The sequence below is a fragment of the Rhinoraja longicauda genome, chromosome 3, assembly GCF_053455715.1.
Source record: "Rhinoraja longicauda isolate Sanriku21f chromosome 3, sRhiLon1.1, whole genome shotgun sequence".
NCBI lineage: Eukaryota > Metazoa > Chordata > Chondrichthyes > Rajiformes > Arhynchobatidae > Rhinoraja > Rhinoraja longicauda.
This window is the reverse complement of record NC_135955.1, coordinates 77,398,555-77,415,119: the sequence shown is the minus strand read 5'-3', so window position 1 is coordinate 77,415,119 and position 16,565 is coordinate 77,398,555. Positions and strand designations below refer to the sequence as shown.

Sequence of the window (16,565 nt, the reverse complement as noted above, 5' to 3'; positions counted from 1 at the left end):
CCCACCGTGTCTGCGCTGACCAGCGATCACCCTGTACACCAGCACTATTCTACACACTAGGGACAATTTACAACGCTACTAAAGCCAATTAATCTACAAACCAGTACAAAGTAGTACAAATCAGTACCAAAACGTATAAACTTTATAGTCAGGATCGAACCCGGGTCTCTGGCACTGTAAGGCAGCAACTCTACCGCTGCGCCACTGTGCCACCCACTTGCATTGTTAGATTATCTAAATGCAGATTTTAAACAAAATAATTCTGCTCAATGCTTGTCTGTTGCCAGTAAACAGTACAAAGAGTCAAGACTGTTTAATTGTCATCTGTACCTGGAATCGAAGAATGAAATACTTACTTACTGCAGCTTTACAGGCCCATTAATGCACTAATGCAGATAGATATACAATAATCAATAATACAACTAATTTATAATCAGTAAAACAAGTTAGACAGAACATAACAGTGCAAAGCTGAGGTACGTGGTGCAAATTATAACGTCTGTAATAGATTGTTGCTGTGATAGGGTTATGGTGTGTTGGGTAGTGGGGTTCAATCGCCTGATGGTTGCTGAGAAGAAGCTGTTCTCAAACTTGGTGGTCATGGTTCTCAGGCTCCTACAGTTTCTTCCAGATGGTAGCAACAAGAAGAGAGCATGGCCAGGGTGGTGCATCATCCCCTGTAGATCCCTTTGATGGTTGGGATGTTAATGGACTGGACAATATTTATCACTTTCTACAGCCTTCTTTGTTCCTGGGCATTCAAGTTACAAAACCTGGCTTTGATGCAACAAGTACTGTATGCTCATTACTGTACAACTGTACAAGTTCAATAGAGTCTCTGCAACAGGTTCAAGTTGCAGTTGACACAAACGTGGATGGTATTGTAGATAGTGAAGATGGTTGTCAAAAATTGCAACAGGATTTTGATCTATTGGGCAAGTGGGCTGCAGGAATGGTGGATGGAATTTAATGTAGAGAAATGTGAGGTGTTGCATTTTGGAAAGTCTACCTTAGCACCGAACTACGATGGGCTGTGTATAATGTTGCACTACCAAATGCGGCTTGCACTATTATGGTTTGGTTTATCTGATATACAGTGCCATCCATAATGTTTGGGACAAAGATCCATCATTTATTTATTTGCCTCTGTAATCCACAATTTGAGATTTGTAATAGAAAAAAAATCACATATGGTTAAAGTGCACATTGTCAGATTTTAATAAGGGTCATTTTTATACATTTTGGTTTCACCATGTAGAAATTATAGCAGTGTTTATGCATAGTCCCCCCATTTCAGGGGACCATAATGTTTGGAATACAGCAATGCCATGTCAATGAAAGTAGTCATGTTTAGTATTTTGTCGCATATCCTTTGCATGAAATCTGCGATTCATAGACATCACCAGTTGATGGGTGTCTTCTCTGGTGGTGCTCTGCCAGGCCTGTATTACAGCCATCTTCAGCTTATGCTTGTTTTGGGGGCTAGTACCTTTCAATTTTCTCTTCAGCATATAAAAGGCATGCTCAATTGGGTTCAGATCAGTGATTGACATGGCCACTCAAGAATTGACCATTTTTTAGCTTTGAAAAACTCCTTTGTTGCTTTAGCAGTATGTTTGGGATCATTGTCTTGCTGTAGAATGAACCGCCAGCCAATGAGTTTTGAGGCATTTGTTTGAACTCGAGCAGATAGGATGTGTCTATACATTATGACATTATATACAGAATTAATTATGCTACTACCATCAGCAGTTGTATCATCAATGAAGATAAGTGAGCCAGTACCTTCAGCAACCATACATGCCCAGGCTATAACACCCCCACCACCATGTTTCACAGATACAGGAATACAGAATACAGAGCTTTATTGTCATTCGATACCGAGATACCGAACAAAATTACATTTCCAGCAGTCACAGAACACAAAAAAAAACAAAAAAACACAAGACACATGACCCCAACACAAACATCCATCACAGTGACTCCAAACACCCCCTCACTGTGATGGAAGGCAAAAAAACTTCCCCTCTCTTCCCCCATGCCCACGGACAGACAGCTCGACCCCTACCGAGGCGACCGACCCGCACAGCCCCCGCAAGGGGATGGAAGTCCCAGCGGCCGAGCCGCACCGAGCGCTGAAACATCCCGCAGCCGTACCGGGCGATGGAAGGCCCCGCGGGCGATGGTGTTATGCTTTGGATTTTGGGCAGTTCCTTCTCTCCTCCAAAACTTTGCTCTTGCCATCTCTCTGAGATAAGTTAATCTTCATCTCATCTGTCCACAAGACCTTTTTCCAGAACTGTGGTTGCTCTTGGCAAATTGTATCCTGGCAATCCTATTTTGCAGCTAACCAGTGGTTTGCATCTTGCAGTGTAGCATCTGTATTTCTGTTCATGGACAGGTGTTTGGGGATTTTTCTTTATTATAGAGAGAATTCTTCTGTCATCAGCTGTGGAGGTCTTCCTTGGCCTACCAGTCCCTTTGCGATTAGTAAGCTCACCAGTGCTCTCTTTCTTCTTAATGATGTTCCAAACAGTTGATTTTGGTAAGCCTAAGGTTTGGCTGATGTCTCTACAGTTTGATTCTTGTTTCTCAGTTTCATAATGGCTTCTTTGACTTTCATTGGTCCTCATGTTGATAAACAGCAACAAAAGTTTCCAAAGGTGATAGAAAGACTGGATGAAACACTAGTTGCTGAGAGCTCTCTTATACCTGCATTAAGGAGGCAATTAAACACACCTGAGCAATTACAAACACCTGTGAAGCCATGTGTCCCAAACATTTTGGTGCCCTGACTGTGCCCATTTTGGTGCCCTGACTGTGTACATGATGAAACCAAAATGTATAAAAAATACCCTTTAATAAATCTGACAATGTGCACTTTAACCACATGTGATTTTTTCTATTACAAATCTCAAATTGTGGAGTACAGAGGCAAATTAATAAATGATGGGTCTTTGTCCCAAATGTTATGGGGGCACTGTAACCGATCATTTATTGTACTTTTATTTGGTTTATTGTTGCCTTCAATTAACCTATAAAGACGCAGCAAGTAAGAATGTCATTGTTCTGGTCTCAGGGCATATCACAATTACTAGCTATATCACTAACAATTTACTCCATATTAGAAAACAGTGCAGGACTACAGCCTAAAATTTGACTCGAGTGAAAATTGGATGATACATGATTATCTTCTACCAGAATGATTTTAAAAAACACATGGACAAAAAATGAACAAGAATTTGAAACTTGCCACACATTTTTTTAGACTTATTATGGAAACCAAACTTCTAAAAATCACAATATCTCAGACCGTTATGCTTAGGTTATTCTGGTATATATGACAACAGACTTTAGTGCTGCTGTAAGATAATTGCAAAACGTTTGCATGATTTGATATGAACCTGATATGAAGAATTTCCAGAGAAATATAACAAATCTCACATGTTTGTTCAAGAGCTAAGCCAAATAATTCAAAGCTCAAATGCAGAATGTTCGTCTTCATTCCATCAAAGTTTAAAGGCATGTCTTGTAGGCACTCAACAGTTCCCAAAGTCAGCAAGTGGGTCTAGTTATTTAGATGACAATAACTACAAGGGATTATAGTTCCTTTGATGATATTGATTACTTACAACTTCTGATTTGTCAATCTGTGAAAATTCACAAGAATTCTTTGAGACTTTCCAGCCTGTTGTGCCTACAATATTTCATGATCTTTCGGACAAGAGTATGACATTTTTACTTTAAGGATTTAATGCAACATTTATCTTATAAATTAAAAATATTCATCACACCATTGTAGTTTTATTGTCAACTTCCTCCACATAATCTGAAGAAAGTTTCTTCCATCTCACTAGTAAAAAAATATAATGTTCCTAATAAATTGTTGAAGTTATACAAAATAGAATATAGAAGGCCCAACACTCCTAAATCAAGAAGAGAAACTTAACCCTGTCATTACCAAATTTCTACTAGGATTTGCACTAATATTAGGCAGAAGGAAAATAAAACCATTAATTTTCTCGAATATAGTGGTACTGTAATAACAAATTGACAATCAAATATATTTTGCAGCAGGTTTAGACCAAATTTGTCTTCCATTTGATACAGTGCATTACATATTGTATAATCTACGATATGAAAAGAACATCACATTGTCCATACAATCTTAGCTTCCTACAAAATGGACAACTGAGAGATTACAAAAAAGAAGCAATGATTTCCAGTAAATGGAAAAGAAGAACATTGAACATGTATGCTCAGATTCATTAGTTCTGTTTACTTTGGTGTGAAATAAGGAACAAGGAGAAAAAAAAATGTTGGACATGTAACCGAGAAAAAAAATAAAAATTGTATGCATTCCAAGAATTACCTAAATAAAACAGGAATTAATAACCTAAAACAGGGAAAAAAAGAGAGCACAAATGCATTACTCAGTGAACTTTATGTTGCTGTATTATGTTTTTATGGTCAGATTTATGACATAGTGTTGCTGCAAAAATCAAACAAACAACTAATTCTTGGAAAAATGCTAAATGAGGATGTGTAATAAAATAACAATCAAACTTAAATGACAGACAGCTCTGAAAAGAAGCTCCTACCTGTTTGCTAGCAGCGTCCTGAAGGTCCACTGACTCAGTCCCAAAGTACTATGCAGTACTTTTGACCAATCCCAATTCCATTCAGTTATAGTTGACTGTTGATAAATGAAAATAAACGACTGTTAGTTATTAATCAGAGTAATATGATCAGTAAATTACAGCCCCAGCTATGATAGACTGAATAAAAAGTAGGGTTGTCCTGAACAAAAGCTGAGACAGGAGATATCAATCATGTGCACAGAAGAAGTTTTCATTCCAATAAGATGAGAATTAGTTTATGAATTTATTTGGTGCTGTGGCCATTAGTTAAACAGCCAAACCAATTTGCATTGTTCCTGCTTTTTCATGAAACAGTGCCACTGTTTTTATGGGTAGATCCTGAATTAAATATTTATAATAGACCATTAAAGTTATACAAGAATATTTGTTGATATATTTTTAAATTATTGAAACTAAAAAACTGTTAAAGGTGAACTCAAGAACAACAATATGTGCAATTAACTGATATTTATGTCTGGATGGGAGACACACTCAAAGGGAAAGGGCATTAAACAATTTATGCAAGAATAATGTAGCCATTTAATCATGGATTTAAGCCTGAAATCTCCCGCGTGAGTGCTGGATAAACAAATTTACCCTAATGGCCTTCTTATCAGATCAGAATGCTAAAATGTATTGGTCCCTGGAAATATTTGGCCGTGTCTCATTAGTGAAGAAAATGTGAGCTCACCAATTTTGGCCATTTACTGGCAGATGGAGAAAGAGAAGAGAAAACAGGAACAGGAAATGTTGCGCAAGTGCCTGTTTGGTGATCAAGCTTTTGAAGATAACTCGAGGTTTCTCCAAGATTCCCACAGTGCTGATGTTGATTAGTTCCATATCCATTGACAAAGATTTTCAAATAATGTTTGGTGTGAAACCCCAGTGCATATTACTTTCATCATTAGCTGACCCATGTTCTAGGTTCATCCAGTGTCAAGGTCATAACCAACACTGAGGATTTTTCTGGTGTGAAAAATCCTTTACCTCAAGTATGTTTAGGATGGATGGAGATAGAAACATAGAAAATAGGTGCAGGAGGAGGCCATTCGGCCCTTCGAGCCAGCACCGCCATTCATTGTGATCATGGCTGATCATCCACAATCAGTAACCCGTGCCAGCTGAGTCCCCATATCCTTTGATTCCGCAAGTCCCTAGAGCTCTATCTAACCTATAGATAACCTAGGAGATTCCACCTATAACTTAGGAGATTCCACCTATATTTAACTCAACCTCTCCTGTGAAATGTTATCCCACTTTTACATCCACTCCTTACATATAGGGATAATTTGCAGAGACCAATTAACCTACAAACCTGCATGTCTTTGAGATGTGGGAGGAAACCGGAGCACCCTGGAGGAAACCCCTGCAGGGGATAGCGTGCAAACTCCACACACAGCACCCAAAATCAGGATAGAACCTATGCCCTGGTGCTGTGAGGCAGCAACTCTACCACTGTGCTGTGCAAAAGTTGCCCTTCAGGTTCCTATTAAATCTTTCACCATAAGCCAAGGTCTTTTGGTTCTTGCTTGCTCTACCCTGAGTAAAAGACTCTGGGTATTCCCTCTATATATTTCCCTCATGATTTGATACACCTCTGTAAGATCACATGTCAGGCTCTTGCTCTCCAACAAATAAAGTCCTTGCCTGCCCAATATCTTATAACACAGACTCTCCAGTCCCGGCAACATCTTTGTAAATCTTTTCTGCATTCTTTCCAGCTTAATGACATCCTACCTATACCAGGATGACCAAAACTGAACATAATACTGCAAAAGTGGCCTCATTGATTTCTTGAGCAACTGTAACAGAACATCCCAATTCAATATTCAAAACCCTGACTGATGAAGGCCAATGTAGCAAAAGCCTTCTTTACCATCCTATCATCTGTGATGCCACTTCCAGGGAACCCTGAACCTGTACTTCTCAATCCTTATGCTCTATAACACTTTCTATAGCCCGACAGTTCACTGTAAAAGTTGTGCCTTGGTTTGACTTCCCAAAATATAACACCTCACATTCATCGGCATTAAATTTCATTTGCTATTCCTCAGTCCACTTGCTCAGCTCATCTGGATCCAACTGCAATTTATGATAACTATTTGCACTGCCTATGATACCACCTATGTTAGTGTCATGCTTTGTACATTCTCATCAAAATCATTGATATAAACCACAAACAGCAATGGACCCAGCATGGATCGCTGAGGTATACCATGAGTCACAGGTCTCCAGTCCAAAAAACAAACTTCCACCGCCACTCTCTACTTCCTTAAGCCAATTCTATTTCAGGCAGCTAACTCTCCTGGAATCCCATTCAATCTAACTTTCCAAAGCAGCCTGCCTTGTGGAATCTTATCAAATGCCTTGTTGGCTGATGTAGACAATGTTTACGGCCTTGCCCTGGTCATCCTTCATAAAATGTAATTAAATTTGTGAGGTATTTGACACGAAAATCATGTTTTTTTAATATAAAGAAAGACATTGATAAATAATTAACAACAAATCAATAAACCTTGCATATATTTCCTTCCAATAGTTCTTGTATTTGTATTTACCTGGTTAAAGTTAGTAGAGCCAATATGGTTGAAAACATGCATAGGGTTAAACATCAAAGGTTGCTGAAATGCATTCCAAATAAATTGCCTGGGATTCTGTGAGGTCCCAAATCCATGTGAAATATCCTGAGAATAAATTTGTTCCTTCAACCAATCCTGGTGAAGAAAAAAGAAAATATTACCTTTGAACCAAACAGCGGAATTAACATGTTTATTTGAATTTGTAGATTATTTTCAAACCAATCTGCTAAAATTTAGTGTTTTTTAAAAAGATTTCACTAATTTATCGCCATTCTGGGATCATTTTGCTAATCAAGAAAGAAAAATAACAGACTTTAAGCTTTTACATTCAGAACATCTTTAGAAACTCTCAAAATGTCACCTTTCTTAAAAGACCACGAAGTGACAATATATTATAGTAGTGCAAGCAAAAAATAACCTATGAATTACTTATACTCTTATAGAATGTTTAAATATATATTTATTGTTCTTAATTTTGATCATTTCTCTTGCCTGGAATGGGGGAAGCCTGCAGTTGCCCCACATCTGTATTTATCAGAGCTCGGCGAGAAAGCCTATCCTGATAGCTGTCAGCATTCTAATAGTGGGCCCCAATGATTACTTGACATCCATTAATAGTACGAAGACCCTACCTCAAATCTCTTGATCAGTTTTGAAAGTCAGCAAAGTTGGAGTTGGGAGCCCTGGCACCTCTAAAAGTTGTACTAGATATTAAATCATTTGTAAATGTCTCTGACATTCCCTGACATTCATAAAAATATAATAACATGGGTAAATAAATGACACAAAAATTAAATTGAAATTAGTTAAAATACTAATAATTAAAAATATTGAACAGGACAATAAATTTTAAGAAATAACTTAGCTCCGAACTTTCCCCAAAATCTTTGGTATCTTTGGTATCAAGCCTCTAGAAATACTGCTAGAATTGCATTCATCCAGGTGTGCACAGTGTATTCCATCATACTTTACACTTGTACCATGCTTGTGGCGAAATGACTCACTCAACACAGGACACCAAAACTCAAATCTAGACCAGCATTATTTATATGGCTGATGCAATTAAGTTTCTGGTATATACTGATCCCAGATGTTGATAGTGGAATAGATGATAATAGAAATGATATGTAATGTCAAGAACTAGTTGATTAAATTCTGGCTTCTTAGAAATGGTCATCGCCTTGGTCGGTCGGTCGGTCGGTCGGTCGGTCGGTCATTCGGTCGGTCGGTCGGTCGGTCGGTCGGTCGGTCAGTCAGTCAGTCAGTCAATCCGTCAATCCGTCCATCCGTCCATCCATCTATCTACTTCTGAGATTTTGAGATTTGGTTGTGAACATGTGGGCCCTCAACCAAAACGATAAACGACAGCACCACAATTTTAGCACCACCTTAATTATGACTGGCCTGGCGATAGTTTATAACAAGTTTTATTTAACTTGTCTTATATTTTTTAAGTTAGAGAGACTTTAAAGTTTAAAAATTACCTTTCTAACCGATTTCTCAAAGGTCTTCAGCATGTGACGTCATAATGGGACCCGTGCGACTGTGAAAGATGGGCTCGCACTGCCCCCCCCACACCCATCTTTAGCGTGTGATGTCACAATGGGACCCGCACGTCTTTAAGGATAGCGCTCCCCGGCATGTCTGACCTTCCTCCCATAGTGCAGCGCGACGCCAGAGGCGGCGCAGGTCTAACAAGATGGCCGTCGATCAGCACTGCCTCTCCGCCATTCCCCACAGCTCGCCACGAACAGCGCTCAACGCACAAGCCAGAAACCGGGGGACGCTCCCCGCCTGCAAACGAGTGCACGCATCGGTAGGATTGATGGGCCCGAGCTGGCGGATCGCCAACGGGTCCGCACCTCCGCAGTTGTTGAGAGGGAATGGGGTGTGTGAGTGGGGAGAACAATTTCCATTTTTTTTTAAACCGTTAAAAAAAAAAACGCTTACTTCACAGATTAGGCTTAACTAAAATAAACCTTTAAAAAAGTTAACAAACCCGAAGAAGACATTTCCACTAAAAGAAAAACGTTCAAAAGACCCGCGCGCTGCAGGAGGGAGGGGGGGGGGGCGGGACCCGCCTGAGTGACGGCAGTGGCCAATGGGGGGGGGGGGGGGAAGGGAGGGGGTGACGAGAGCGTCAGGTAAGGGAGGGAGGATGGGGGGGAGGGAGGGAGGGAGGATGAGGCAAGGAGGATGAGGGGGCATAAGGAGGGAGGGAGGATGTGGGGAAGCTGGAGAGGGTGAGGGGTGGGTGAGGAGGGGGATGGAATCGGTGAGGGGGTGGGGATGGAGTGGGCGAGGGGGTGGGGATGGAGTGGGTGAGGGGGGGTTGGTGGGGTGGAGGAGGGGAGATGGTGTGGGTGGGGGGGATGGGGGGAGGAGGAGGGGGGGATGGGGGTAGTTAGAGAGATTTTAAAGTTTAAAAATTACCTTTCTAACTGACTTCTTAAAGGTACTCAGCGTATGATGTCACAATGGGGCACGTACGACTTTAATTGCGCTTCCCTCCTCACTTGCCCAAACAAGATGGCCACCGGCAGCAGGGCCGCCTGGGGTCAGTGGCTCCCTCTCCCCTTTCCTCTCTCCCCTCGCCCGCACCCGGGGGAGACTCCGAGCAGGAGGAAGATGGTCGTCCACCCCGTCAAAACAAACTATCCCACAATTCTGTCCTCCAATGTTCCCGACCCTAGCTTGACGGCACATCATCAATTAACACTTTACTATTTGCTACGAAATTATCAAATCAAGCCACCTCATGGCAAACATGATTCATAAAGTACCATAGGAAAATAGCTAAATTCACCCACATTCCCAGTAATACCTTGTGAGTACGAAGACCATAAAATATTCTAAGTCAGTGGATAATTAAAATGTACTGTTTGGAAGTGTGACAGCTATTACAGACCATGAAATTGTGGATTAGAATGGAATTTAATTCTGCTTTTAGTGATGGCCCACAATGATTCAAACCTGTTCTGTTTTCTTTTGACACCAGATCTGCTAAACAATATTAATTGAACCCAGACACAATCTTTTGTCTCAAGTGGGGAACAGCAGGTAGTGCTGCAAGTCACATTTCAGTGACCCTGGTTTGATCCTTACATCCAATGCTATCTGTATGGAGTTTGCATGTTCTCCATGTGAGTTTCTCATAGGTGTACCAGTTTCTCCCGACATGCATGCTGATTGGTAGATTAACTGACTGCTACAAATTTCTCCTATTGTAAGTGGGCGGTAGGAGAATAATGACGGAGATGGAATGGGACACAGAACAGGTTGCAAGGAATAGGATTGATGCAACTGCAGTGAGAGCTGTCTTAGATCCGATGGGCTGAATTACCTCCTTTGTCATAATATGATATATCCAGAAATATTGTGCTGTGGCAAAGCAAAATTAATATTTTCCGAAATGCATAAAAAGAGATAATGCTGGTCGACGATTACTCTCTGGCATAACAGATAACAAAATGCACAGTAGCATTTGCTACTTTCTCCAAAACACTAATTTGGATGTACTATAAAATACATTTAATACCAATCTCTCTTTGGTTTTCTGTGATTGAAATAATGAAGAAGTTAGATAAAAGTAGTTAACATTTCACAGGCAAGGTAAATCTCTGCAGTATATGTAATTACATGTAATTTATTTTGAACAATGCTGTTATATAAAATTTTCTACTCATTTATTATCTTTAATGAGGATTTGCAACTGATTATATTTAAATGTGCCATCTGACTAAACCTTAGCTGGTAGCAGATACTGTCTCAGGCCAACACACACCTAATTGCTTGGTTAAAGGACCGTTTCCCTACCTCATTGAGTTGGATGATGTGATAAATCTGTCTCAGGTATTCATTGCCACCTGGCTGGTGGCAAATATCCAGGAGCATCATACTTATTTTCTGCTCAGTCAATTCAGCCACACAGTCTTTTTCCTGTGCAATCGAATCTTTGTCTGTGAGAAATGCACTGTTAGAACAAAAAATAAATGATCAATTACTTCCCACACATTTAAGGCAAATGAGGAAAAATATTACCAGATTTTATCTAAAAATGTCATGTACACTATCTGCAAATTAATGCATCTATGAAAAATTCCCTTTATGATCAAAAGTCCAAAGAGGGGAACAGCAAACATGGTTGAAGCATTTAATTCCCTAAATTTATTACATATAAAATGACATTGGGATATAAAAGTAATTTTATTGAAGTTGTCTGGAAATCCTACTGAATGGTGAAATAAATGATTTTGTGCATCACAATTAAAGTTCAGTGAAAAGCTAATTGCTGAACACACTAGATTTTTGCCTGGGACATCTATTTTGAAGCATGTCCGCAGTACAACATTTTTCTGTCTTCACGTAGAGGGCTTATAAATAGAACAAAAATTACTTTACACATGAAAGTAGACTTTATTCTAGGGATGCTACAGTTATCATTTGGCCCATTGGTTTTCAAAGCATCACCGCCAACCTCCTATTTTGCTGACTTTCATTTTGTTTTATATATACCTATATCTCCTCTGTTCAATTTATCTTATCACTGAAAAGATATAGTGTGCATCTTCCCTATCCAATCACCTTTAATGCATCACATATAATGAAAATAGGTTCACAATGAAAACATCCACATTCGCAAATATTTATTTGTAATTTTGTGCTATTGTACAAATTATCTATGTGAATGTAGAACAATGTTACACTCATCTTCAGGATAGGGTGTACAGAAATCTTAAGACAATACATTTACTGTTACATTCAAAAGTTAAATCAGTGCAACACCTTCCTTCCTTGGGACTTTATTTCTCAGTTTCTCATAGGTAAATCCCTCCAGTTTCTGCTGTGTGTTGAAAACCTTGAATTGCATCCTCTGGTGTAAATTTCAACAGATATCTCCAGGGATTTAAGGTTAAACTAACATACTGAAGTCTTGAATTATATTGATACTTCTTGAATAAACATACAGTGAAGGGTTCTGTTTCCTTTTCTCTTTCCCAATTAATGTGTATACCATATGTTTTAAGAAACAGATTCCTTAATCCTGGTATCCATAAAATGTAAATTTTGATTAAAGTCAACTGAAGGGTTGAGTAGTTTTATCAACGGTTGAATACACCTGAACAAAATCACATAACAGCCTCATTTTAGTATTACCAAATCAACCAATGGACGTAAATGTTAACTACAAGGATATTTGCTCGATGGAAACTTTTTTCAGAAAACAAAGCAGTCTGAAAATTCATGTTAAAAGTCCTTCAACATCATTTAGAATGAATATGTGATTGCTGTTAATAGAGTTGTGAAATAAGTTCCATGAATGCTGAACTTTTAGTTGTATTCAATCTGCAACAGAAAAGTGCATATTTCATGAAAAAGGAGGGATTATTACGATTTAGCTTACTTCAATAGGATATGTTATTATTTCTGCAATTCCACATTCAGCCTGTAGATATTTGAAATGTGAGGTTTCTTGGTCGTTAAAGACACACTTGGAAAGTATTCCTGACAGTTCTGTTTCAAGTCAGCTAAAACCAAAGCGAATCATAATCAGAATCGTCCCAGTCCTAAGGTATAGACCAGACATAATTCAAATGCTCGGTACCAATCATTCGATATAATAGTACTTAAGGGAGAACCCTTTATTTGAAGAGTACTTCAACAATTAGTGTTATTTTTGACAACCACAAGTGTTTGGAAAGTGTTTTGTAATCAATCCATTACGAAGTATTCGGTGAACCAAAAAACATTTATTAAACCCATGCCGAGTGAGCAGCACACCCGTGTGTTCCTCGCTTCAGCTGACAGACTAACAACTAACCAAACAAGCAACAAACTAACTATGTCAGTGGTTCCAGTCCTACCTAAATCCTGGACTGGATTACAAAGTGGAATGTGTACCGTGCATAGGATATGTGGTGAAGGATATATAGACAGAGATAAATATGATTGATCTACAGAAAGTGTGTAGTTTATACACACTTGATGAGAAAAATGAACCTTATGACAAATTTTTCAATAAGTTAATTTTGCAACATATCAATCATTTTAATGAGTAACAAGTATTTTAGCAATGGAAGATTGACAATAATGCAGATTCGGACTATAATACAGCTCCAATAATGGCTGTTGGCACTTTGCAAATTATGTATTCATAATAGTCAAGTTGTGAAGTTCTAAATTCAACTTCAGAAAATTTTAACAAAATAAGAATTAAAATTACATCTAATTACATTCAAAGCTTTCTTTATTGTCACGTGTACTCGGGACAGTAAAATACATTTTTGTATACAGCCCAGCTAGACTATCCCAGTACATAAGCACAATCGCCCCAGATAGCACAGTATGCACAGAATAGCCCACTGACTCCATATGCAAGAGGCGCCATTTTTACACCATTTTACAGTCCCAGCTGCAGCTGATCACAAGGGCCCATTGCAGCTGTCTCCTACATTTTGGTCATCCCACGACCCGATGTCCCTCTCCACACCTGGTTCAACCCTTGTTCCCCGGGGGACAGCCGACCTCAAGGGCTCAGCAGCCTATTCTCTCCAAGTGAGCCGGGCCTGTGGTTAGGATTGAACAGTGGCTCGCCGGGTCATGCTCCACACTGCTGCAGGTCCTCCAGCGGCCCTCTCCACTGCCGAGTCCCTGCACTGCCTCCCGCTGTCGGTCCGCTTACCAGCCCTCTGTCCGTCTTCCTCCTGTCCGGTGCACAGACCAAGCAGAGGCCGGGCTTGCCGGCAGCCTTTCTGGGCTGGTTCTGTGTGCTGCAGCAGCGAGCTAAGCCTGTTGTTGGGCATGGCCGCAGCCATGGTGCCCATCGAGCAGCGACCTTCTGCCGTGCGGCCCATCGCATGGCAAACGCTCTACATTATCTTAAATATAACATCAAGTACGATTAGAGAGCAATGATCTATTATTATCAATAATGACTGTGTGGATGTGGAGAGGATAGAGTGGATGTGGAGAGAATGTTTCCATTAGTGGGAGAGGACTAGAGGTCATAGCCTCAGAATTAAAGGACGTTCTTTTAGGAAGGAGATGAGGAGAAATTTATTTCATCAGAGGATGGTGAATCTGTGGAATTCTTTACCACAGAAGGCTGTGGAGGCCAAGTCAGTGGATATTTTTACGGCAGAGACAGATAGAGTTTTGATTAGTACAGGTGTCAGAGATTATGGGGAGAAGGCAGGAGAATAGAGTTAGGAGGGAGAGATAGATCAGCCATTGATTGAATGGTGGAGTAGACTTCATGGGCCAAATGGCCTAATTCTACTCCTATCACTTATGACTGAGATACAATCATGACAATTGGTTTTAGTTTTAGTTCACTTTATTATTGTCACATGTACTGAGGTACAGTAAAAAGCCTTTTTATGTGTGTTATCCAGTCAATGAAAAGACTATACATGATTACAAGCAAGCTGCCCACAATGTGCACCTACAAAGGGTACAACATTTAGTGCAAGATAAAGTCCGATAAAGTCTGTTATAGTTCAAAGGCCTACAATGAGGTAGATGGGACGTCAGGACTGCACTTGAGATGGTGAGAGGATGATTCAGTTGCCTGATATCAGCTGGGAAGAAACTGTCGCTGAATCTGGAGGTATGTGTTTTTAAGCTTCTGCACATCTTGCCTGATGGGAGAGGGGAGAGGAGTGACCATGGTGAGACTTGTCCTTGATTATGTTGGTGGCCTTGCTTAGGCGGCGTGAAGTGTAGATGGAGTCCAGGGAAACGAGAATGGTTTGTGCGATGTTCTGGGTTATGTCCACAGCTCTATGCAATTTCTTGCAGTCATGGATGGAGCTGTTCCCAAACCATGTCACGATGCATCTCAATAAAATGTTTTCTAAGGTGCATCTGTGGAAGTTGACGAGGGTTGTTGGGGACATGCTGAACTTTCTAAGTCTTCTAAGGACATAGAGGCGTTGGTTTGTTTTCTTGGCCATTGCTTTGATGTGGCTGGTCCAGAACAAATTCGTAGTGATATCTATTCAGAAGAACTTGACCATTCAGAAGAAGCTTTCGACCATTTCTACTTTGAGCACCATCAATGTATATTGGGGTGTGTGTACTGCTTCGCTTCCTGAAGTCAATCAGAATCTCCTTCTTGTTGATATTGAGGGAGAGGTTGCTCTCTTGGCAAGGTTACAAGGTTCTCAATCACCTTCCTGTACTCTGTCTCATCATTATTTGATTGATTATTTGATATTATTTGATATTTCACTACAGTTGTGTCATCTACAAACTTGTAAATTGAGTTGGATTGGTATTTGGCTGCACAGTCATGACTGTATAAGGAGTATAGTAGTGAGGCAGAGAACACATCCTTGTGGGGCACCCGTGTTGAGGATTACCATGGAGAATGTTTTGTCATCTATCATCACTGATTGTGGTCTATTAGTTAGGAAGACAAGAAATGGCAGGAATGTTGATGGCAGGGACATTGGGGTGCAAGTTCATATGTGCCTGAAAATAGGAACAGTTATGAATAGGATAACGAAGAAGGCATTCGGCATAATTGTCTTCACAGGCCAAGGCGTCAACACTGCACCACCGCAGCACTGTAGTTTTGTTGTGGAATCCATCCCAGCAATTTTCTGTCACATATTTTTGCCAATAATCAATTAATTAAAATTAGAAGAAACATAGAAACATAGAAAATAGATGCAGGAGGAGGTCATTCGGCCCTTCGAGCCAGCACCGCCATTCATTGTGATCATGACTGATCATCCACAATCAGTAACATGTGCCCAACTTCTCACCCATATCCCTTGATTCCACTAGCCCCCAGAGCCAGAAACTGTGATAAGATACCACACTGAATTTTCTGAGCTCTGTGACATTTACAAAACTCAACATTTTGCACCTTTGAAATGCCACGATTGTGGACAAGAAACTAGAACATCCATGTAACGACAGAGACTCTGAGTAAAGGGTCAATACTAACATGTCCATAAATAATGAAAAGGATACATTTACTATTCAGCTTTTTACTTTTTCACACAAAGGGTGGTGGGTGTATGGAACAAGCTGCCAGAGGAGGTAGTTGAGGCAGGGACTATCTCAAATTTAAGAAACAGTTAGACAGGTACAAGGATAGGACAGGTTTAGAGGGATATGGACCAAACATGGGCAGATGGGACTAGTGTAGCTGGGACATGTTGATGGTTCGGCCAAAGAGTCTGTTTCCACACTGTATCACTCTATGACTTGGGTGACAAAATGGAGATACATCAGAAGTCATTATTAAAAATGAGAATAATCTAACACTGCTCACTGAATGCCAATTGACATGCAGCAACAAATCATACAATCTAATCTAACCATGCCGATTAAG

At 40.0% G+C, this 16,565-nt stretch overlaps 1 protein-coding gene across 6 annotated transcripts in view; it reads right to left on the bottom strand.

The window, feature by feature from the left end:
* The window catches only part of kiaa0825 (KIAA0825 ortholog), a 269,652-nt gene that overhangs the window by 148,510 nt on the left and 104,577 nt on the right, over window positions 1-16,565 (bottom strand). For all 6 annotated transcript variants that reach the window (XR_013547071.1, XM_078396492.1, XM_078396491.1 and 3 more), the window contains 3 exons: window positions 11,036-11,192; window positions 7,199-7,354; window positions 4,602-4,696 (listed from right to left, as the gene is read on the bottom strand). Coding sequence is in view for 5 of the 6 variants with exons in the window: in XM_078396492.1 (XP_078252618.1) it covers window positions 4,602-4,696; window positions 7,199-7,354; window positions 11,036-11,192 (408 nt within the window). In the remaining variant the exon portion in view is untranslated. The remainder of the gene's footprint in view (window positions 1-4,601; window positions 4,697-7,198; window positions 7,355-11,035; window positions 11,193-16,565) is intronic.